This window comes from Eubalaena glacialis, chromosome 11 (genome assembly GCF_028564815.1).
Source record: "Eubalaena glacialis isolate mEubGla1 chromosome 11, mEubGla1.1.hap2.+ XY, whole genome shotgun sequence".
Lineage (NCBI taxonomy): Eukaryota > Metazoa > Chordata > Mammalia > Artiodactyla > Balaenidae > Eubalaena > Eubalaena glacialis.
Window position 1 is genome coordinate 62,088,917 of NC_083726.1, and position 25,142 is coordinate 62,114,058.

At 42.8% G+C, this 25,142-nt stretch overlaps 1 protein-coding gene across 2 annotated transcripts; it reads left to right on the top strand.

The window, feature by feature from the left end:
• The first annotated feature begins 496 nt into the window (after positions 1-496).
• Positions 497-6,909, top strand: ATP5MC2 (ATP synthase membrane subunit c locus 2). 2 transcript variants are annotated; one of them, XM_061204340.1, is made up of 5 exons: positions 497-687; positions 3,090-3,159; positions 4,414-4,491; positions 4,983-5,179; positions 6,637-6,909. In XM_061204340.1, exons 1-5 carry the CDS (start codon positions 500-502, stop codon positions 6,749-6,751), a joined length of 648 nt encoding a protein of 215 aa, XP_061060323.1. In that variant the 5' UTR covers positions 497-499; the 3' UTR covers positions 6,752-6,909. The 2 variants fall into 2 exon arrangements, with proteins under 2 accessions (XP_061060323.1, XP_061060324.1); XM_061204341.1 differs by lacking the exon at positions 497-687 and adding an exon at positions 2,804-2,977.
• The last annotated feature ends 18,233 nt before the right edge of the window (positions 6,910-25,142 follow it).

The following is a 25,142-nucleotide window of genomic DNA, read 5'->3' on the forward strand; positions in this document are numbered from 1 at the left end:
TCAGGGCACTTGAGTCCTCATCATCTTTAGCCCGTGTCTTCTGGTTCGCTGATGCTGGTTTTCTCCTAGCTGATCACTAGAATAAGAAAGGAGAGGGAAATAAAGGCGAAGCCACTAGAGGCAGCTGGGGCATTTTGCTGACTATTCGCCCGTTGAACGGGTTTCCCATCCATAAAGCCAGGGTCCGCGGCAACAGAAGGCAGGAGTCCCGTGACTTCATTTTCCTCCTGATATATTTTGGACACTGAACCCCAATCTTGATTGCATGCTATTTAACACTGAAATTCTGGGTAGTTTTGTTTATTTGTTTGTGTTTTGTTTTGGTTTTTTCTTTCAATGTGACTGCGCATGCTTGAAAAAGGGAAGCAAATCCAAGATCCCAAATACCGTGCAGAGCAAACCGCAGGCCACGTTACGGATCGACTTACACTGCGGAGTGCCTTCATTTCTGCACACGGTCGGCTCCGCCTGCAGTTTCTTCTCTCAAACGCCAGGTGGAATGACTGGCCGGATGTCGCCACAGAGCTGGCAGGCGGCGCTGTGGCGCCCGGGCCGACCCTCAACTTTGCAATCACTCTATCCTTGGCAGAGCGACTCGTTGGTCCGGGCCGCGCATGAGCAGAGCCTTCCTTTCGCTATTCCCGCCCTCTCCCCGCCTCTCTCTTGTCTTCTCTGCCCTGGGAGCAGGTAAGGCCTTGGGCCCTCGCTCCCGCCTCGCGCCAATGCTCTGAGATCCTTACCTTGCATGCTCCCACCCGGGTCCTCACGCCCTCCCTTACCCCCCGTATCCCCGTGCCTTAGGGCTGCCCCTTCCGCGTGCCGGTGACCTCCAACCGCACGGGCCTGGCGCCATCTTGGATGTCTCGTGGGTTGGGGGAGCGAGCGTGCCTTGGGGCTGGCGAAAGTCAAATCCCAGGGTGCTCATTTCACCTGTCCCGACTCATCCTTTACAAACACTCTTCTCATTCTCTTGCCCTTTCAGAGCTGTCCCAACCCCCAAACTCTCCCCTCCTATCTCTGTTTTCTCTTCTCATCCTGACTTGTGCCTTTCTTATTCTGAAACCTCCAGACTTTTGGCCCCAGGACCTCAGGTGCCGAACAATGGAGATTGTGGATCGTCTCAAGACACCACCCCCTCTAGTCAGCACCTCTCGATTTAAAAAGCAAACCTTGAAAGTGGTAGAAATGAACAGAACAGCCAAAACACCCCCTCCATTCAGACTGTGGCCTGGGAGAGCTATAGCAGAAAAGAGGCCGTTTTCTTTGGAACCACTGATTGTCTCTCAGCGCCGTTCTTTTCCTTCCACTGCGGTGAAGTTGCGTTAGAGGCAGGAGGCCTAAAAAGGGGTGGGGCCAGCATGGGGTAGTGCCAACCGGCCAGCTTTCCTGTCAAGGGTTTACCGAGAGTCCCCGGACTCTGCCCTCGAGAGGAAAAGAAGGTTAAGGAAAGGAACGGTTAAGTAGCAGCCCTGTAACTCCTTGGCCCATCTACACTGAGGAAGAAACCCATGAATCTGGGTAGTGCTGTTGCCCAAAGTGATATTGGTTAACAAGTGCAGACTTGGCCAAGGTTAGGTGGCCAGCGGAGGGGTCGCCACTTCATGCAGGCTCCCTTCAAGTGCCACATCGGGCACTTACCATGTGTTATTTCATTTAATCCGCCTAAGAATTACATTTTACAAATGATGATATTGAGGTTTTGTTGCCTTGGGAAAAAAACAGTCCTCCCTTTTTTAAAGCTTTAAAGAAATTTTGGATTTTTGACCCAAGAAAACCTGAATAGCGTGGCAGCACAGTTGGGTTAGAGTTAGGGTATGGGCAGAAATCAGAGTTCTAGACAGGACAAGAGTTGAAGACATCCATTAATCTGAAAGTAACTAAGATTCTGCATTCAGAAATGTAATCTGGGAAAGTATTAGTCCAGCTTATTCAAGGAAGTGTCATTTAACAGGCCTAAGTAATCACTGAGTGTTTCAACCTGTAGCATATTAGAAAGCATTAAGTATGAGAAGAGTTCAAGTCCTGGCTGTACCACTACCATAGTTTCAAGACTGGTTTTAAGAACATGCTATGTACCTAAGAATCATTTGAGAAGCTTCATTGAAATAGAGGGTACTTGGGCCTTATTCCCAGAGATCTTGACCTGGAAAGTCTAAGGTGGGACCCAAGAGTATGCATTTTTTATTTTATTTTATTTTATTTTTGGCCACAACTCATGGCATGCGGGATCTAAGTTCCCTGACCAGCAATTGAACCCGTGCCCCCTGCGGTGGAAGCTCAGAGTCCTGACTACTGGACCGCCAGGGAATTCCCCCAAGAGTCTTTAAAGGGCAACATTTTTAGGCCCAAGCAATGAAGCCTTGAGAAGAGTTTCTTTTGAGTAAGAGACTGAGGGAAACTTAGGCAAAAGATGCTGGGGAAATTCATCTGACAACCCCAGCATGAGGCTATGGAAAGGGATAACAGGTCTTTTTTTTCTCTCTCTCTCTCTCTTAATTACTTAATTTATTTTTGGCTGCATTGGGTCCTCGCGGGGCATGCAGGCTTTGTCTAGTTGTGGCAAGCGGGTGCTACTCTTTGTTGTGTGCAGGCTTCTCATTGCAGTGGCTTCTCTGTTGCGGAGCACAGGCTCTAGGTGCGCGGGCTTCAGTAGTTGTGGCACACGGGCTCAGTAGTTGTGGCTCGCGGGCTCTAGAGCACAGGCTCAGTAGGGCTTAGTTGCTTAGCGCACGGGCTTAGTTGCTCTTCGGCATGTGGGATCTTCCTGGACCAGGGCTGGAACCCGTGTCCCCTGCATTGGCAGGAGAATTCTTAACCACTGTGCCACGGGAAGTCTGGGATAACAGGTCTTAAAGCTGGGACCAAGGAGCTTCTTGTTCAGACCAGGAGAAGTCATTTGATTATAAGGAAATCTTAGAAGCTGTGTGGAGGAAATCCTGACTTCAGGGTTCTAATTCCATCTCTGCTGAGACTTGAGGTCAGTCACTGCTCTCTGGGCCATTTAAATTTTCCAGAGCACCTTTTCTGCTAATAAGGATGTCCTTTGGTAAGCAAGGACAATATTGACAATGCTGCTTCTGTAATTGCAGCTCTCCTGCCACGGCCCTTCAGCCCCTGAAAATGTACGCTTGCACCAAGTTCATCTCCACCTCCTCCTTGGTGAGTACCTGCCTTTTCCAGGAAAGTTTTTAAGGAGAGGCATCTTGTCTTTTCCTTCTCAGACCTTGTTCTTCACAGCTGGGCCCTTTGCTGTGCTAGCCTGACAGGAGAGAATGAATGCTTCCCAGGCATTCCCCGCTTCGTGTCCCATGAAGGCCAGTTAATTCTTCTCATCCAACTATATTAGAAGAAGAGTATAAATGAGAACCTAGGCTAAGATCAGGTTATTCCTATCCTGAAATTCTGTGTTCTTGTAAACTGGAACCCCACCAGAAATGGTAAACATGAGTTAAATTGCCTAAGTTGGACTGAGTATGCACTGTGTACAGGATCTTGTCCTGAGTGTCAGAGAACCATAGCTAGGAGTTCCTTCTGGAAGCTTAAATTTGGGTGGGAAGCTAAAATACACATTGGGAAAATATTTGACTCAGAAGCAACAGCATGGAAGAAATTAAAATTATTAGATAGTGGAGGCAATTGGTTCATTCACTTGTAAGTGAAAAGGAGTGATGCTGTTAGTAGGTATTATTTATTGAGCACTTACTGTGCCTGGCACTGAGTTTACCAGTTTGTATACATAATCTTATTTACTCCTCAAATCAAGCCTGAGATATGTTATTCCCATTTGATAGATGAGAAAACAGACTTAGAAAGATTTAAGTGACTTGTCCTAAGATCACACAGCTGATATAGAGCTAAGATTTGAATCTAGTTATATTTGACTAAAGCCTTGGCTGTTAACCACCATGTTGTCTGCTTTGGAGACACTGGCTTGGAGTTAGTCAGAAAAGGCTACCAGGATGGGGTAAATTTTCAGCATGGATTTTTGTGCCTATTTTCCAGAAGGGTGTGTTCAGGGAAAGATGTTCCAGTCATTGGCTTCCTTCTAATGGGCTGGCCATTACCAGTGTATGTATAGATTTCTTGCTGAGCGAAGTAAATGCTTCTGAGGCTTAAATTTCTTCCCGTTCTCAAGGCCTGTAAAAGGGTATAGCAAGGGTAGGTAATTCCTTCCAAAAGGAAGTAGACTTTCTTCCCTTAAATCAGTGGAGAAGCCTAGGAAGCAAGAGAAATGGTGCTGTTCTTGAATCTAGAATTTGCTTAAAAGTGAAAGAATAATTCCAGATTCTCTTTTGAGATTCTGAGTTAAGTTCTAGCGAATGAATGGGGCATCTGAGTAACAATTTGGGGTGCTTCTAAAACTCCTCTCCACAGCCTTCCTTGACTTTCTTGGCCTTGTGTTATTCCCACTAGATCAGGAGAACCTCTCCACTATTGAACCGATCACTGTCTGCAGTGGTGCTGAAACGACCAGAGACACTGACAGATGAGGTTCGTTGTAAGTGGAATTGGGCCTGTGGGGGAGGGGGAGGGGTGGGGGTTGGGTGGGGAGGGTTACCTGACAGAACCAGTAGGGGGAGTGCTGAGGACTCCATATATGGTACCCTAATGTTCCAGCTTCTGCCACTGGCAGCACATGTCCATGTGTGCTGCTGGTAACTGCCATTACTTGACTTAGTGTACTGACTTGAGTTGGGAGCATTTAGTCCCAGGAAGATGATCTCCTCAAGGCATCAAGAACCAGGCTAGGGCTTCAGTCTTACATTTCTAGACCATACCTGAATCTTGAAGGTATTTGACTTCCACCTCTTGCATTTAAAAGTTCTGCTTGGCAACATTTTAGGGAGTTTTCCAGGGAGTTAAAAGATTTTCTGTATGGGGGAGAAGCAGTGGGATTTGATAGCATAAAGGGCTTAAATGGTACAAAAGTTTTCAAAGTGAAAAAAGGGTTTCCTAAAAACTTTCTACCTACTTCTTCACAGAGCCACAGCAGCTTGGCAGCCCCGCGTCCCCTGACCACCTCACTTATTCCTAGCCGCAGTTTCCAAACCAGTGCCATTTCAAGGGACATTGACACAGCCGCCAAGTTCATTGGAGCTGGGGCTGCCACAGTAGGGGTGGCTGGCTCTGGGGCTGGAATTGGGACTGTGTTTGGGAGCCTCATCATTGGTTATGCCAGGTAAGATGGGCCCACCATTGGCTCTCTGATATGTTTCCAAAGGTCTGGGCAGAGACTGGGGTTGTAGAGCTGCACTATCCTATACAGTAGCCACTAGACCTGTTGCTATTTGAATGTAAATTTTAATTAACTAAAAGTACACAAACTTAAATTTTGTAACTTTTAATGTAGCTCAGTAGCCACATGTGACTAGTGGCTACCATTTTGGAAAGTTCTGTTGGACAGCTTTGGTTTAGAGTAGGAGTCATCAAACTAAGGCAGGATGTCCATATCTGGGCCACAGCCTGGTTTTGTATAGCTGAGCTAAGAAGGGTTTTACATTTTTAAAGGGTCATGAAAATAAAAAAGGTAACAGAGACCATATGTGACCCAGAAAGCCTAAAATATTTGCTATCTGGCCCTTTACAGAAAAAGTATCGTCCCCATCCCGTTCCCCCACCCTCCCCCGAGTCTAGAGCTTCAGTCAGCATAGTGGCTTCACTGCCGTTGTCCCCATCCCTGGGAATTCCCCCATCACTCCTGGGAAAACTGCCTCTGCATCCAGCCCCATGGCTCCTTGACACTTGGGACTATTTGGTCCCCACCAACTCTGGGCAACTCACTGTTAGAACTAAATTAATCCTCTAGAGACCTGCAAGTTCTCTTAATGTCCTTGGGGAAGTAAGGTTATTTTTTAGGATTTGTATGAAATAAGAAACTTCTATGTCCACAATTCTGTTAAAACCTGGTGTTGCTTTAGGTTATCCATCAAGGCTTCCAGAGGTGACAGAGTAAGGGAAATAGAAATTATATACTGACTTTCAAAGTTGGGAGTCCTTTATGCCATTTTTTAATCATATCATCTAAACCTCACAGATCATTTGTAGCCCAAAATCTTTTGACTATTTTGAAATGAGAGAAGTTATTTGTCTCCCTGGCTCCCTTGTCCACAAGAACAGTGTTTTTCTAATTGTGTTACATAAAGCCCTAGGGTTCTGAGGGTATACCCCAGAGACTGTCTTAGAGAATGAAGGGGAAACCAATCAAGACTTTCAAATCCCCCACTTTCTTTACAATTACACTTTAGATTTATACATTTCGTATTTTGGGGTTCTGCTTACAGTTTGGAAACACTGGTCTGATAGGCCCTGCCACTCCAGATACCTCTTCCATTCTGGTTGAGCCCTGGATAGTTGTGTCCAGACCCAGGAGTCTTAAGTTATGAGGAAGATGTGGGTGATCCAGTAGAGGCAGTAATGTTTGTACCTGGGCTATGTTATAGAATTTTGGATTGTCCACTCCCCTTATTCATCTCTGTAGAGCCCTTGATGTATCAGAGCAGGAATTGGGGCATGATGTTGTCATCTCATTACGTGAGATGTTAGCTTGAGATGGATTCTCCCTGAGTCCACCTTTAATGTTTGTCCTTTTCTTTGTGCGGACTAGAGATTCAGTCTTTTCTCTTCCCCTTCCCCCAGGAACCCTTCTCTGAAGCAACAGCTATTCTCCTACGCCATTCTGGGCTTTGCCCTCTCGGAAGCCATGGGACTCTTTTGCCTGATGGTGGCCTTTCTCATCCTCTTCGCCATGTGAAGGAGCCGTTTCCACCTCCCATAGTTCTTTCTCCCGTGTCTTGTCTGCCCTGTATGTTCCTTTTCCTGTACCTCCCCAGGCAGCCTGGGGAAGGGGGTTGGCTCAGGGTTTGACAGAAGGAAGACAAACAGATACTGTATTAAAAAGATGTTTCTTGAGTCTCCTGTGTATATTTCTTTTCCACAATTGGCTGCATGCCTTGGTGAAAGTATAAGGCCTGGAGGTTGGTGATGGTTCTAAGCTCAACATGGGTCTGGGCTCACTTATTCTTCATTCTCTATGTTGGGAAAGCTTTATTCAAATTAGTGCTCCTTTTTAATAATCTTCACCTGGGATGGCATGTTACCTTGGAGAACTGGGTCAGTAGCAACTTACAGTGCTGGTTTAAAATTTTGACTAATTGGCTCTCTGTTTCCACTGCCACTTTCCTGGCTGAGGTCCTCATTGCCACCCACCTGGTCTATTGCAATAACCTCTTAATTGGCCTTCTGCCTCCCATCTCTACCCTCTAGCATTTACTTCTGCCAACCACTGTCAGGTTAATCCTCCTTAAGCATAGGACTGGTTTTGCCATTTACCAATTCGAAGACAGTCTGACTCAACTTCCTCAGCTTTATTTTTTATTATTCCCAAACACTCTACCCAAAGTGGACTATTTGTCATTTTTCAAATACTTTCCCTGCTTTACTGTCCTTATGTATCTACAGGCCTTGCCCTTTGTCCATCTCTGCTTTCTTTCCCTGAATCTTTGGTCACTTTCCTCTTTTTCAAACTCCCTGTTATCCTGAAAGACAGCTTAAATGCTACCTCTTCTTCCATGAAGCTTTCATCTGGTTTCCATCCACTTTCAGTCAAGTGAGCATTAACCCATATAAAGGGCTGTAGAGCATGTTGCATCCTTTATAATGCTTACTGTGTATGATAAATTGTGGGTTGATGTATACGTGTGTGCACATATGTGTGCCTTATCTTCCAAGTTAGATTGTTAGCTTCTTGAGGCAGGGACTATGTCATATTCATCTTGTATCCCTAGAGGTATGTAGCATGACACAGCAGTATCTTGGTCAAATTTTTAATCATCTGAACCAACCAGCTCATTTCACAAGCAAGGGAACAGACTCTGAGAGATCAGGATTCTCCTGGGAACATTTACTAGCAGAGCTGGAGCTAGAGCAAGGGTCATGTCTCGTAGCCCAGGGTGTAAGACTACCACACTGTTGGTCTTGTGGGACTCTTCCAGTGTTGCTGGTGACCATTGTTTTCCCAAGCAAGCAAGAAAGAGGAGAATAAACAAAGATAAACCTTTTCCCTTAAAAATGCCTCAAGAGGGACTTTGGACAGTGGGGTTAGTATAAACTAAAGGATTATTATTTTCTAAAGGCTAAACTTTAAGTCTTATCTTACATATGCTTGAAGTCGGGTATAAATTAAAGTCCTTTCATGCTAATGTAGATGACCACAACAGATTTTCTTTTGGTTCAGTCAGTGACTAAAATTAAAGCCCAGGGCAGAGACTTCACCTCAGAGTAAACTGATGCTCAGGAAGCAGGTCACCCCAAATCATTCACCCTTGCCCTTTTACTATTGTGATCAAGGGTTGAATGGGGTCCTATCCACAATTGGCTTCTAGATTGCTATACTATTCCCAAATAACTATAAGCTGGACTTTGGGGCTCTAGGTGGACCTCACAAGAACAGTTCCTCCAGACACGAGTAGGTGGAAGATACTACATATTTGGGGATGAGGAATAGCCCTCTTTGTTTTGTTCATTTAAGTTTGAACCTCTGGTAGGAGCCTCTCTTGCCAGTCCCCTTACCAAGTCATCAGATCAGAGTCATCTGTGTTTTATTTTTCTCCTTGGCCCTTTCTTTGGGATTGAATCTAGCTGACTCCTTAACAACTCAGGTGCTTGGAGAGAGCACACCTGGTGTTCCACGTGTTCTTGTTCTCTCTGAGGCGAATGATGAGATGGTGCTGCAAGAAGCTTGGAAGCAAATTTCTTCAGGAGTCAAGGCAACCTGGATCCTCTTAGTTTCAGGTCCCAAGAGATTTATTGGCAACCCAAGTTGCCAACAACTTGGGGTAGAGGAGTGCTATGTTTTAGTAGAGAGGGTCCAAGAGCAAATCTTCTGAAGGTCTTTCCAATTTTGATAACATGGAATGAAATCTATTTGTCCTTGTAGTTTCAAAAAGATCACATGATTTGAAATTAGGAGATGTTAGTTTAATCTCTCTTCTACTCCTGGCCATTGTGATGATGGTCAGATCACTAACCAATAACTCTAGGACCTCAGTTTTTCCCCATCTATTAAATAGGGATAATAATTCTCATCCCAGGAATTATGTGCATGCACACAGAGGTACCTTGGGTATTTGGAAAGGATGGTGCCGTGAAAGTTCAATGTATATTGATTATAATTTGCTTTTCATTCTCCATGAAGCTCAGAGCCTATTACAGGTATTTTATACACAGTTTCTCCCTCTTTTATGGTTGGCAAGTCTGGCCATAAAGCATCTGGAGGAAAAGACCCAGGGATGCTGAAGGCAGAGAGCCTTTGTTCCCTCTTCTTTTTTATTTTTTTTTAAAATTTTTATTGGAGTATAGTTGATTTACAATGTTGTGTCAGTTGCAGGCATACAGCAAAGTGAATCAGTTATACTAATGTACATATATCCACTCTTTTTTTAGGTTCTCTTCCCATATAGTTGGTTCCCTCTTCTTACTTCTCAGTTTCTTCAATTAGTCATCCTAATTAGAAGGAAATCATGTCCTTTGAAAATCATCTACATGCTAAACAGCAGTAATGAGGAACCCTGTTCCAGCCTCCCTTTCAGGATGGATTTATTAGTTTGAGGCCTTCTTAGGTCATCAGGATGAAAAAGCTGCTCAGGAACAGCCCTGGTGCTTTAGCTTAAGTTGGTGCCCAGGAACCTAGAGGCTGCTCTGTGTCTTACCTCCATTGAAGAGAAATCAGGTGAAGGAATATTCATGTTGAATTCTGAAATAGAAAATGGAAGAGGAGTACAGTGAATATTATCCTGGTCCTACAAGTTTTGAGCAATGAAATTTTGACTTAGTTGAGCCATATCTAAAAATACGCATTTTCCAACATGTATTCTTAGGACACACTCTTGGACAGCTTTGGACAGCTTTGTGTTCACACTGTTTAATGAGGAAAAACTAAAACATGGGAAGATTTTTTTTTTTAGTCCCCAAGCATTTCTTAAAATGTCTTTATTATTGAGCATTTACCTCAAGGCACTATGTTAGGACACTGTGACCAAAGTAGCCACTCAAGAGGTGGCAGAAGATATAATGGATAGAATACCAGGGATGGAGTCAGGACTCTCATCTCAAACGCTTGGCTTCTCTTATTGGTATAAACAGTTAGTTAGCGATAGTCTATTCCCACTTCCTTCTTTGCTCCCCCCCACAACCCCAAAAGAGATCATTTCCTTTCATCTTTTGAATAAGTGCTGTGGCAGGCAGAATTTCTTAAATGATCCCCTAAAAATGTTATGCTCTAATCCCTAACCTGTGAATTTGATGAGCTATTGCGCCTGTGGTTATGTTATATATGGCACAGTTGACTACGATAGGGAGATTATCTGCATGGGCCTGATCTAATCACATGGGCCCTTAAAAGCAAAGAGCTTTCTCAGACTGGTGGCAGAAGGAAAAATCAGAGACATTTGAAGAAAAGATTCGATGCACTATTACTGGCTTTGAAGTTGGAGGGGACCGTATGCAATGATTGGAAAGTGGCCTCTAAGAGCTGAAATTGACCCCCTAACCAACAGCCAGCAAGGAAATGCGACCTCAGTCCGACAACTGCAAGGAACTGAATTCTGCCAACAGCCTGAATAAGCTTGGAAGTGGGTTCTTCCTTAGAACTTGTAGATAAGAGCCCAGACCAGTCAACACTTTCCTTGACTTTGGATTTGGGACACCCTAAACAGAAAATGGAATCAAGCCTGCTTGGATTTTATGATCTACAGAACAGTAAGATAATAAATGGAATTTGTTTTAAAGCACTAAGTTTGTGTAGTTTGTTATGTAGCAATAGAAAGCTAACACAGGTGCAATCTTCCAGTCTGCAAAAGGAGTGAAGTTTCATCTGAATCTTGCACTGAAAAGAAACTCTAAAGTTGACTTATCTGACCCTCTGCCTCCTAACTGTTTTGACTCTAACCTAGCTCAGGAAGGCTAAATAAGGAAAGACCTTTATTTTATTTATTTATTTAATTTTCTGGCAAGGCTGTGTGGCATGCAGGATCTTAGTTCCCCGACCAGGGATCGAACCCGTGCCCCCTGCGTTGGAAGCGGGGAGTCTTAACCACTGGACCGCCAGGGAAGTCCAGGAAAGGCCTTTAAACAAAAACTGTATGCCTATAGCTATTTTTACTATTTTTACTATAGCTATTTCATTTGTGTGGAGTAGATATTTTTTTCTCGTTTTAACAAATGAGAAAACTAAGACTCCTGTTCAAGAATCATGACTTAGTTCTAAATAGAACAGAATAGAAACCCGTGACCAGAGCTCCTTGCATTATGCCACACCACAAGGTGTGGGGGCCAGGATATCATTGAAGGAGAGGGAAAGACAAATCTGGACAGTTTTTTAGATCTCTCAGTGAAGGAGATGGATCTGTTTTTCTTATAATTATCATCCCTGTTGTTATCTTGCGAATAGGTAGCATTTGCCTACCCTTGTGTTCATTTTACCCACTGCTGGGTAATTTCCTGGTTTTCTGGGTAGGGTCAGCTTAGTTGGCTCAGCTCTGGCCCCAAGATGGATATTTTTAACTATTGTGGATTAGAGCCTTCCAGGAACTGTGTAGCTGCTTTTTCAGAAACCAACTCTGCAGGTCTCGCTGGGGAGGGTGGTTGGTGGCGGGGTGAGGTGGGAGGGGTGATGGTGTTTGTGTATGTGTAGGGGTGATACCTGAGCCTAACAGACTTGCATCCCCTTTGCACCCCTAAGGCCTTTCCATCCACATCTCCGAACAGCTGGAGCAAGGACTTTAAGTTTCCAAAACATAGCTGCGAAGGGTAATAAACACCTAGCCCATAACTCCCTTAACAACAGGAGGATAGCCAGTGGGGATTTAGCTCAGGGAAAATTTGTACAGTGCAAAGACCCATAAAATTTTCAGAAAGCAACTTGGCTTATGGAGTTGACCAAATTGAAAGTCCCAGAATCCTGGGTTCAAGTCACTTTTGGTTAATTCTTGTGCTTCAATTTCCTTCCCTTGTGTGAAATGAGAGGCACATTTCCTTGAGATGTGCCTCCTGGAGATGTCATAGAATTAAATGAAAGTTGATTTTAAAACTTCTTGCTGGAGACCTAGATCTTGTAAATTGTCTCTATCTCTTCTGTTTCTTAGTTACCAATTTACCAGGAGTAACTTAACACTGGGACTCTCTGCCAGTGCTAAAATTAGACTCCACCACTCTGGGGCTTCCTTTTCTCCTTCTTGCTTTTGTTTTTGGGGCTGGAGGGAAACATACGTGCTGCTGGAGTTAGTGAACTAAAGACTACAGAAAACATTTCCCACTAGAAAACATTGTTTTCATCCTTTTAAAGAAGGAACCCAAATCTGCCCTGGATTTTGATTATTTGATTCACTCCTAGATATGGACCTGGGAAAGCCTCGGAATCCCTGGGGAGTGAGAGAGGGAGGAATAAACAGAGTTGGAAAGGAGACAAGCGAGGCTCCTGATAGCTCCAGCCAGCCTCCCTTTCCCAGCCAGACAGGCTTTCTGCCGCTAAAACTGAGGGTCTCTGTCACATTACAAAAGGGCCTGGAGTTACTCCTAAGTGTGCTGACATCTTTTCTGAGGGTGGGAGGCTTCAGGTATTGGACACTTTTCTTGTCCAGGGGTCTGGGAAAAAGGAACAGGCAAGGAGGGAGTCAATCTTTTCCAGCTGTAACCTAGAGAGAAAAGGAACAAATTCTTCACCAGGGAAGATTGTGTAAACAGTGCCTTTGGCTGGAGCCATAGAGTTGGGGAAGCAAAGAAAGGGAGCTTTGTTCTCCCCTACCCCAGCCAGAGCACAATCGTAGAGCTGGGATTGTTTGCTTTGGCAATGGACTCCCTGCTTGAAAAGACTAGGCGTTCCAGAGACCGGTGAGAGGCCTCTGTTGGGTTTCCCACATGGAGCTGAGGAGACGACAACCCCCAGCCTAAATCTTTTACCTAAGGAAGTGTGCTGGGAAACCTGGAGGCCTAAGGCATCTGGCCCATTCTTCTGTAGCTTTGTTCACCTCCTTCCCTTCCCAACTTTACCACACCACAGGATGTTCGTTAGCCTCAACCTTCCTGCCTTGGAGAGTGCTTTTGGTTCTTGTACTAGTGTTCTATCCCAAAAGAAGCTGCATTTTCACAGAATGCAAGACAATCCCAGGGCTCCTCTCTAAGGAATCCAACAGGAAATAAGGATTCCAAGATCATTTTGTCCATCCTATTCCTTTAAGTTGTATTGCACATGACCCTTACAGTTGTAGTCAATCTTTCCAAAAATGTTCAAAAATGTCCCATTTTCCTTGTAGCATTAGTGTCTCACAAGTGTAAAATAATATTTATGCAGTGCCAGGTGTTTTGCAAATGCCATTTCATTTCATCCTCGTGACCACCTTATTAGGTAGACACAATTATCCCCATTTTACAGATTAGGATACTAGGGATTAGCAAGATAAAGTAATTTGTCCAAGTCACACAGATTGTGTATTCCTATACTAGGGCTGCCATAACAAAGTACCACCGATTGAGTGGCTTAACAGGAATTTATTATCTCACAGTTCTGAAGGCTAAAAGTCCAAGATCAAGGTGTCAGCAGAGTTTGTTCCTTCTGAGGGCTATGAGGCAGAATCTGTTCCATGCCTTTCCCCTAGCTTCTAGTGGCTTGCTGGTAATTTTTGGCATTCCTTGACTTGTAGATCTATGCCTTCATATTCAGATGGCATTGTCCCTGTGTGCATGTCTACAACCAAATTTCCCCTTTTTATAAGGATACCAGGCATATTGGATTAACCTACCATACTCCAGTATGACCTTATCTTAACTAATTACATCCTAACTAATTATATCTGCAATATTTCCAAATAAGGTCACCTCTGAGGTACTGGGGGGTTAGGACTTCAACATCTGAAGTTGGAGGGGGACACAATACAACCCATAATAGATGGTAATTTGCTATGCCAAGATTTGAACTCGGGTCCATCTGACTCCAAAGCCCTTTATGTTCTTTCTACTGTACTATGCTGCCTCCTAAAAATCAGAAAGTTACTCAAAATGTCTTCTGGTTTCCAGTATCTCTCATCTTCAGTCCAAAGTCTATATAGCTGCTGCTAGTTATCTTTCTAAAATGTGAATTTGATCAATCATTCTCTTAGTTAAAAAATCTTTTAGTGGTTCCCAGACTAACTGGATAAAGTCAGACATTTTATGGTGATAAATAGGGTCTTTCTCTCATGCCTGTCTTTTCAGCCTACTTTCTCACCACTCTCTCTTCCTATCCAATCACCATAAACTCCAACCATACTGACCTATTTGCAGTTTCTCAAACACATTATGCTTATACACTCCTTCAGGCCTTGATTTCATCCATCACTTCTCCCAATATGTCCCTTTTACGGTTATCCTCATTTCAACTATTCAAACAAAAAAACTGTAGGCTCATCCTTGTTTCCTCTACTTCCTTCACTCTATACGTCCATCTCCACTGTCACCACCCTAGTCTCAGCCACCATCATCTCTTACCTGTACTGCCAAAATGGCCTCCTAACTGGTCTCCCTGCATCCATTCTTGACCACTCCATAGTGAAATGATTACTGAAAGTGAAATTGTGCTTGTTTTTCTTCTGAATGAAACCACCAATGGCTTACCATTAGACTTAGAATCAAATCTGAAGTCCTCACAATGCCTGTTAAGTCTTTACAGGATCTGGTCTCTACCTACCTCTCCAACTTCACCTCAGATTACTCCTCTCATCTCAATATGTTAGCTATCTATAATTGTGTAACAAATTACCCCAGACTTACTGGCTTAAAACAACAAATATTTATTATCTGACAGTTTCTGTGAGTCAGGAATTCAGGACTGGCTTACCTAGTTGGTTTTGGCTCAGGATTTCTCATGAGGTTGCAGACAAGATGTTGGCTGGGGCTGCAGACCCTGTTGACACACGGATTGGGGCTCAGGGATCCAATTCCAAGATGTCCCACCCAAACGGTTGTTGGCAAGAGGTCTTATCATGTGGGCCTCTCCATAAGGCTAGTGAAGGTCCTTACAATGCGGTACCTGACTTCCCCCAAAGTGAGTGATCCAAGAGAGAACAAGGAGAAAGCTGCAATGCCTTTTATGGCCTATTCTCAGAAGTCACACACCATCACTTCTGCCATACTCTGTTTATTAGCAGTGTGTCACTAAGTCAGTCCAGCCTACACTAAAGGGGAGTGGAATTAGGCTCCACCTTTTGAAGTGAGGAGTGTCAAAGGATTTGTAGATAATCACTTCTCATCCTTTTGGCTAAGATCAAGTGTAGAATTTGTGGACACATTTTAAAACCACACTTGTTACCAGTGGTGATTTTTTAATTCAGGCTTATTGAGGAATAATTTACATACAGTAAAGTTCACCATTTTTAAATGTACAATATGTTGAATTTTGTCAATGTATATAGTAATATAATCATTGCAATTGAGATATAGCACATTTCTATGACCCCAAACAAGTTTTCTTTTGCCCCTTTGTAGTCAGTCCCGTCCTCCACCATCACCACGGCCCCTAGCAACCACTGATTTGATTCTTGTCCCTGTAGTTTTGTCTTTTCCAGAATGCCACTAAATGGTATCATGCAATATGTAAGGTTTTGTGTCTGTCTGCTTTCACTTCACATAATGCTTTTGAGATTCATCCATGTTGTTGCATGTATTATTCCTTTTTACTGCTGAGTAGTATTTCATTATGTAGATGTATACTATAATTTATATGTCTATTCACCAGTTGATAGACATTTAGGTAATTTCCAGTTTTGAGCTATTACAATAAAGCTGCCACAAGCATTCATGTAGAAGTCTTTGTGTGGGCATATGTTTTTATTTCTCTTGGGTAAATACCCAGGAGTGGGATTTCTGGGTTATGTGGTAAGTGTATGTGTAACTTTATAAGAAACTGCCAAATTGTTTTCCAAAGGGGGTATATCATTTTACACTGCTGTCAGCAGTGTATGAGCGTTCCAGTTGTCCTCATCCTCCCCAATGCTTTGTATTATCTATATTTTTAATTTTAGCCATTCTAGCGGGTATGTGGTGATATGGCACTGTGGTTTAATTTGCATTTCCATAAGGTCTAATGATGTTCAGCATCTTTTCATATATTTATTTGGTGAAATGCCTGTTCAAACCTTTTGTCCATTTTTAAAATTAGGTTGTTTGTTTTCTTCTGAGTTGTGAGAGTTCTTTTTGTAATCTGGATACCAGTCCTTTATCAGGTATGTGTTTTTCATACATTTTCTCCCAGTCCATGGCTGTTTTTTTCATTTTTTTAAACAGGATCTTTTGAAGACAAGTTTTTAATTTTGATGAAGTCCAAATTTATCAATTTGTTTTTATGGTTTGTGTTTTTTGTGTCCTAGCTAAGAAATCTCTGCTTAACCCAAAATTATGAAGACTTTCACTTGTATTTTCTTACAGAAGTTTTGTAGTTTTGGGTTTTATATTTAGGTCTATCATCCATTTCAAGCTGACTTTTTTTATGTGGTGCAAGGTATGAGTTGTAGTTCTGTTTTTACATACAGATGCCTAATTGTTTCAGCACCACTTTTTGAAAAGACTGTCTTTTCTCCATTGAATTAACTTGGCACCTTTGTTAAAATTCAATTGACCATATGCAGTTAGGCTTATTTCTAGATTCTTTTTTCCCTTCCACTGATATAAATGTCTATCCTTACACCAAAACCACACTGTCTTGATTACTGTAACTTTATAGTAAGTCTTGAAATCGGGTTGTGTGAGTCCTCTAACTTTTTCTTTTTCAAAATTGTTTTGGCTATTCTAGGTCCTTTGCTACCAGCAGTTCTTGCATTTGAGTGCCCCTCCCTGCCCCCCATCTTCTCATGTCTGACTCCTTCTTGTCACTCAAGCCTCTCCTCAAATGTTTCATCCTCAGAAAGGCCTTCTTTTACCATTCAGTTTAGAATGGACACACACTAATACACTGTGTAACACTCTATGGCATTACCCTATTTAGTGCCCCCACTACTAGAGTGTAAGCTCTATGAAAGCCTAGCTCTTGCCTGACTCATTTATTGCTGTATCCTCAGCATCCAGAATAGTACCTGCCATAATGCAGATCCTTGATAAATATTTATTCAATGAAGGAATTAAGGCCTTTGAATATGTTGTTTCTTCAAACTGAATAATCCTCCACCCTCCAAATCTCATATTTATCCACTAAAACATTTCATTCAAAAGCCTAAGTTTTGTGCCTTCCTCTTTGTGTCTGTATATATACTTATTATAGCACTTACTATTCATATTGTAATTATTTATGTATATGTTGGTCTTGGCCACAAGATTGTGAGCACCTTTGACATAGTAGCCACTCAAACATTTTTTAGTAGATGAATGAATGAAAGAAATATCCTACATTATGCCTTATCTTCTAGTTTGTTTTTCTACAAGGTGGGGCAACTTAAAAGCAAAAACAAAAATAAAAATACACACACACAAAATTGAAAACAAAAACACCATAAAGGACCACTCTTAATATTAGATGTAACTGATAAAAACTTACATTTACCAAGTACTTACTATGTGCCAGACAGAAGCAGACCCAGTTGGGTAAGGCCTGAAGTTTATACAGTTTGGAGATTCTCTTTAAGAAAAAGAAAAAAAATTACAAATATAAAATTAAGTACAGGGCCTTGGAGGTAGCCTGTGCAAGTGAGATTCCCTAAAACTTAAATGTCTTTAGTTTCAAGGCAAATCCACCTCTAGTGCCAGACACTGTTTTAAGGGTATTGCTTAGTCTGCTTAAACAACCCTATGAAGTAGAATCTTCATTTTAGAGATGAAGATATTGAGGCCTAAAGAGGCTGAGCAGTTTTCGCAAGGTCCCGCTATTGGTAAATATGATAGGGCAGATTGGAACCCAGGAAGTCTGGCTTCAGAGCCCATGCTCTTTTGCACTGCTGCCTTCCTGAATCAGTGTGAAATATTTATCATCCATTATAGGTCCAGATCTGGCATCTCCCATCTAAGATAACTCTTAAATCTTAAAACTGACTCAGTATAACAAAAGCTGCTGAGCGTGGCTTATCTATAAGTGTCTGAGGCATATTCTCCATCTAGAAGCCTGTACTTCAGAGCTTAGTCAAAGATGAAAGAGTAATACTGAGTCTCTGGTAGCTCTCTTGGATCCAACTATTCTATTTTGTCTCTGAAATTTGTATATCTAATTACCTTAAACATGGTTCTTTGGGGTATAGCTATGTAAATCATTAAAAATATCATGGACACAGATGAACCATACGCAGTTTAATAATGAAACCTGATTTTCTTTCGGCCACAAGTAAAAGAGTAGCCAACAATGCTCCTGTGAATGACAATTAGGAATCAAAATGATTTGAGGCTTTTTTTTGTCCTTAATTAAAAAGTAATTATAAGCCTGCCTATCTTCTTACTTTCCTTCCTTTCTTCTTCCTTCCTTCCTGAATAATTCAGTCTAAAAGGCATTATGTGGGGAATGTAGGAGTCCAGTTAGATGAGCAGCAGCTGTGGCCCATACCATTGTGGTATGTTAGAGCCTGAGGAGGGTAAAGAGGGTTCTGATTCCATGTGTGGAATCCATTGTGGGAGCCTGGCATGGGGTGTTGGAGCTCAAGCAAGCATCCATGGTAGGAGGAGTGATGGGAAGCAACAGCAACAGAAGACTGGTTATATACAAGTGGGATTGGTCACATAAATAAATATATTGAAGATAAAGGGAGCCAGGTTTCTTCTGCCAGATAAGGGTCTCAATTGTGGAAAACAAGAAAATCAGAATGAACCCTGTAACATTAGGTTAGAATTAGAGGTATCAGGGTAAAATGTATATATCTATATCTATAATATATAGATATAGATATATATACACATAAACACATTTTTCCCCCTACTTCGGTTCACTGAGAGGACCTGGGAATAGTGACACCCCATAGCGTTGATCTATGGTTTCTAAATAGCAATTCTCCACTGAAAAGAACCATTGCTTCATGGGAAAAGGGCTGATTCAGGGGCTGGGGAGGGGAAAGTACAAGATGAACCTGAAATATATGGTTGTGCCAGGACAAAGTGGAATGCTCAAATAGTGATGGGGACAGGTCACTTATAAAATAAGTCACGGATGTAACGTACAGCATAGGGAATACAGTCAATAATACTGTAATAACTCTGTATGGTGACAGAGGTAACTAGACTTATCATGGTGATCATTTTGTAATGTATAAAAATATCAAATCACTGTGTTGTACACCTCTAATATAATATTGTAAGTCAATTATACTTCCAAAAAATGATGGAGACATCATTTCAAAAGGATATAAAAGACAGCTTTAAACCAACTATACTCCAATTAAAAAAAAAAAAAAAAAGAGCTTGAAGGGGCTCCCACTGGCCAAATCTGTGACAATTTGAACATCAAACTAAATAATAACAATAAAAGATTATAATCCACTGAATAAAACAGGAATCTATGAGTCATTCTGATTGTAATAATTAATAAATAAGTGGGGGGCTTCCCTGGTGGCGCAGTGGTTAAGAATCTGCCTGCCAATGCAGGGGACACAGGTTCGAGCCCTGGTCCGGGAAGATCCCACATGCTGCGGAGCAACTAAGCCGTGCGCCGCAACTACTGAGCCTGCGTTCTAGAGCCCGCGAGCCACAACTGCTGAGCCCGTGAGCCACAACTGCTGAGCCCGTGAGCCACAACTACTGAAGCCCGTGTGCCTAGTGCCTGTGCTCCGCAACAAGAGAAGCCACTGCAATGAGAAGCCCACGCACCACAACGAAGAGTAGCCCCCGCTCGCCACAACTAGAGAAAGCCTGAGCACAGCAACGAAGACCCAACGCAGCCAAAAATAAATAAATAAAATAAATAAATAAATAAGTGGGAAGAAGAGAAAGGTTTTCTCAGTAAAAGACAACTAATTAATGTAGAAGGAATGATGGGATTAGAAAATGCCATTTAGAAGCCATCGGTAATAATTAAGCCACAAAACATCAATGAATACTAAACCAAATGGGTGAAAATTTGATGAGGAGTAGGGTATTTCCATACTCTCAAAGTACTTTCCCACAAAATACTCATTAATTACAAAAGGAAAAAGAATAATCTTACAGTGGAGAAACCTGGAAGACATCACCATAATCAAGGGATGAACGTTACTAGCATTACCATTAATGGGACAAATCAAAATAATATACAGGCTGATAGAGTGCAATTAGAACAGCATCACTTCCATTGTAATTCCTGACAAAAATGCATAATCTGAATCGAATCATGAGGAAATATCAGACATACCTGATTGAGGAACATTCTACGAAAAACTGGCCTGTAATCTTCAAAAATGTCAAGGTCATGAAAATCAAAAAAAGACCAAGACAAAGACAAGTTCCATACTGAGGGAGAATAAAGCAATATGACAACTAAATGCAACATGTGACCCTCAGCTGGATCCTTTTGCACTGAGGGATATGTTTTGGACAACTGGCAAAACTTCAACAGGGTCTGTGGGTTATATGGTAGTAGTGTATCAAATATCAATTTCCTGATTCTGATGGCTCTCTTGTGGTTGTGTAGGAGAATGCTCTACTAGGTAGGAATCCTACACTGAAGTATTCAGAGCTGACGGTAAATGGTTTTCCTTTTGTAAATTGTTCAGGGGGAAAAAAGTTATTTGTACTCTTCTTCTTTTTTTTTTTTTTTTTTTAATTTTTGGCTGCACTGCACAGCATGCGGGATCTTCGTTCCCCAACCAGGGATTGAACCAGCACCCTCTGCAGTGGAAGCGCAGTCTTAACCACTGGACTGCCAGGGAAGTCCCTATTTGTACTATTCTTGCATTTTTCCTTTAATTTTGACATGAATTAAAATTTTTTAAGTGTGAATCATTTGAAACATAGAAATGCACTGAGAATTATAGAGATGTCTGCTCTCACCACTTATATTCAACATTGTATTCAAGATTCTAGTCGGTGCATAAAGAAAGAAAAGCATATATTTTAGAAAGGAAGAAGTAAAACTGTCCTTTTGCATAGGTAACATGTTACTTATATAGAAAATCCTATGGAATCTACCGAAAAGCCACTAGACTTAAGAGTTTAGCAAGGTTATAGGATACAAGATCAACATGCAAAAATCAATTGTATTTATACATTAGCAAAAATAATCAGATATTGCCACTTAGCAGACTATAACTGGGTCTCCAAAAGTCGTTCAACTGTTCTATCAAACTAGCTGCTTCCAGATGGTAGGGAACATGGTAAGACCAGTGAATTCCATGAGCATGAGCCCATTGCTGCACTTCTTTTGCTGTGAAATGAGTTCCTTGATCAGAAGCAATAATGTGTGGAATCCCATGACAGTGGATTAGGCATTCTGTAAGTCCATGAATGATAGTTTGGGCAGAAGCATCGTGGGCAGGGAAGGAAAGTTCATAACCAGAGTAAGTGTCTATTCCAGTAAGAACAAAATGCTGCACCTTCCATGATGAAAGTGGTCCAATGTAATCAACCAGCCACCAGGTATCTGGCTGATCACCCTCAGGAATGGTGCCACAATGGGCTCTCTGCAGTGGCTGTAGTCAGGTTGGCTTTGGTGAATGGAAGTCCATGTTGCTGAACCCATGCATAACCTCCTTCCCTGCCACCATGGCCACTTTGTTCACAAGCCCATTGAGTGATTACAGGAGCAGCTGAGGAAAGAGGCTGTCTGGTATCCACAGAATTATTAAAATCCTCCTCTGCTGAGGTCACCCTTTGGTGAGCCTTCACAAGGTACACAAATATTTTCACTTTTTCTGCCCATTCAGAGAAGTCTGTATACATACTTCTTTTTTTTTTTCTTTTTTAATTTTTTTTTTTAAATTAATTAATTAATTTATTTTTGGCTGTGTTGGGTCTTCATTGTTGCAGGCAGGCTTTCTCTAGTTGCGGTGCACGGGCTTCTCACTGAGGTGGCCTCTCTTGTTGCAGAGCACGGGCTCTAGGTGCACGGGCTTCAGTAGTTGTGGTGCGTGGGCTCAGCAGTTGTGGCTCACCGGCTTAGTTGCTCCTTGGCATGTGGGATCCTCCCGGACCAGGGATTGAACCCATGTCCCCTGCATTGGCAGGCGGATTCTTAACCACTGTGCCACCAGGGAAGTCCCTCTTTTTTAATTTTTTAAGCCGCACAGCTTTCAGGATCTTTAGTTCCCGACCAAGGATTGAACTTGGGCCCATGGCAGTGAAAGCGCTGAGTCCTAACCACTGGACCGCCAAGGAATTCCCTGTATACATACTTCTTCCCCAAATTTCCTTGTCCCCAATTTTCCACTCATGTTCCTTCTGAGTCCCTGACCATCCAGCCAAACCATTAAACACAGCCCATAAATTAGTATATAATCACATGCCTGGCGTTTCTCCTTCCAAGCAAAGTGAACAACCAGGTGCACTGCTTGGAGTTCTGCCCACTGGGAGGATTTCCCTTAACCAGTGTCCTTCAGGAATGTCCCAGAAAGAGGCTGTAACTGTCTACTGCAACTGTCTACTGCAGCGTGGTACCTGCACATCACGCAGAACTATCTGTAAACGAGGCCTAAGTCTCTTCCTTTGTCAAGTGATCACAGGGTACTCTGCATGAGGCCATAGGTTCAGGCTGGGAGAGAAATGGCAGTGTAGCAGGAGCGGGGATCATGGGCATTTGGGCCACATCTTCACATAACTTACTGTGCCTTCAGGGCCTGCTCAAGCCCAATCTCATATATACTACTTCCGTTTGATGGTAGAGTACTGCTGTGCACAAACAACTTTATGACTTAGTGGGCCAGATAACACCCAGTTCATGAGGATGGGCAGCTGAGGTTGCATGGTAACTTTGTTGCTCACTGTTAAGGATTCAGTCTCTAGTAAGGCCCAGTTGCAGACCAAGAGCTGTTTCTCAAAAGGAGAGTAGTAATCTGCAGGGCTTTCCTCCAAAATTCTAAGGTCCTATGCCACAATTCACCAACAGAAGCCTGCCAAAAGCTCCAAAGAGCATATCTGCCACTGACACTTTCAAGCACCATTGGATCTGCTGGATCATGTGGCCAAGTAGGAGAGCAGCTTGCACAATACCTGTTGCAGAGCCTTCTCTTGCCCCCCCTCCAAACTAGCAGCTTTCTGAGTCATTTAGTACATGGGCCAATGGAACACACCCAAAGGGGGAATATGTTGCCTCCAAAATTCAAAGAGGCCCACTAGGCACTGTGCCTGTTTGTTTGTTGTAGGAGGGGCCAGATGCAACAATTTATCCTTCATCTTGGCAGGGATATCTTGATATGCCCCACACCACTGGACCCCTAGAAATTTCACTGAAGTAGAAGACCCCTGAATTGTCAGATTTATTTCCTATCCTCTGGCATGCAAACGTCTTACCAATTGGTCTAGTGTAGTTGCTACCTCCTGCTCACTAGGCCAAATAAGCATCATGTCACTGATGTAATGAACCAGTGTGATATCTTGTGGAAACGAATGACAATCAAGATCCCTGCAAACTGGGACCTCCCTGGTGGCACAGTGGTTGAGAATCTGCCTGCCAATGCAGGGGACACGGGTTCGAGCCCTGGTCCAGGAAGATCCCACATTCCACGAAGCAACAAAGCCCGGGCGCCACAACTACTGAGCCTGCGCTCTAGAGCCCGTGAGCCACAACTACTGAAGCCTGCATGCCTAGAGCATGTGCTCCGCAACAAGAGAAGCCACTGCAATGAGAAGCCCGCGCACCGCAACAAAGAGTAGCCCCTGCTCCCGCAACTAGAGAAAGCCCGCGCGCAAAAACGAAGACCCAACGCAGCCTAAAATAAATAAATTAATTAATTTTTAAAAAAAGATCCCTGCAAACTAAATTATTACATAGGGCTGGAGAGTTGATATACCCGAGGTAGCATAGTGAAGGTGTATCGCTGGCCTTGCCAGCTTAAAGTAAAGAGCTTCTGGCAGGCCCTGTTGACAGGGATAGAGAAAAAGTTATTTGCCAGATCAGTAGTTGCATAGTAGGTACCAGGGCACATATTAATTTGCTCAGGCAATGAAACTACATCTCCTACTGCAGGTACAATTGGAGTGACCACCTTCTTATCCTTTGCCCAGCCTATTTTTCTACTGTGTTGTTTATGCTTTTTTTAAAATAAATTTATTTATTTATTCATTTATTGCGTCTTCGCTGCTGCACGCGGGTTTTCTCTAGTTGCTGAGAGCGGGGGCTACTCTTTGTTGCGGTGCGCGGGCTTCTCGTTGCGGTGGCTTCTCTTGTTGCGGAGCACGGGCTCTAGGCGGGCGGGCTTCAGTAGTTGTGGCTCGGGCGCTCTAGAGCACAGGCTCAGTAGTTGTGGCGCACGGGGTTAGTTGCTCCGCGGCATGTGGGATCTTCGCGGACCAGGGCTTGAACCCGTGTCCCCTGTGTTGGCAGGTGGATTCTTAACCACTGCGCCACCAGGGAAGCCCCTGTTTATGCTTTTTAAAAAATTAATTTCTAGGAGTTCTTTATGCGTTCTATATGCTAATCCTTTGTGTGGAGTGCAAATATCTTCTAGTCGGTGATTTATCTCTTCACTTTGTTTATGGTATCCTTTGATATAGAGAATTTAAGTTTTTTTAGTCTTCTCTTTTATGGGTATGCTTTTTTAGTTTTGTTTAGGATTCCTTCCCTATCATGTTGTCATAAAAATATTCTTCCACATTTTTTTCTAAAGTAAATTCTGGCTCTGTTACCTACTAGCTATGTAATCTTGGGCAAGTTTCTTAACCTTTCTGGGCCTCAGAGTTCTCATCCGTAAAATGGGGATGGTAATAATGTCTACTTCATAGAGTTGTTCTTAGGATTATTCATCTGTATGAGGCAGGGACCCAAAGAAACATCTTAAATTAGGATGATATGAGATGGGTTTATTTACAGAGATATGGATAGGTAAAAGGGAACTTTAAGGGGTATTACAATATCCTGAGGGTAGTAACAGCAAAGAAGCTGTTATAACACTGAGGCCAAAAGGGAGGAATACGGTAGGTAGTGGTTATTGGAAAGATAGTGATCTTAGATCTAGGGATAGGGTAAATCTGAGGCAATTTGGCAGGGAAGAGCCTGTGGAATAAATACTCTGACTTCGCTG

Coding starts and splice junctions, on each gene's coding strand:
- ATP5MC2 (XM_061204340.1), top strand. CDS start 500: ATGACTGGCCGGATGTCGCCACAGAGCTGGCAGGCGGCGCTGTGGCGC. Junction 688..3,089: donor CTTCTCTGCCCTGGGAGCAG/GTAAGGCCTTGG, acceptor CTGTAATTGCAG/CTCTCCTGCCACGGCCCTTC. Junction 5,180..6,636: donor CTCATCATTGGTTATGCCAG/GTAAGATGGGCC, acceptor CCCTTCCCCCAG/GAACCCTTCTCTGAAGCAAC.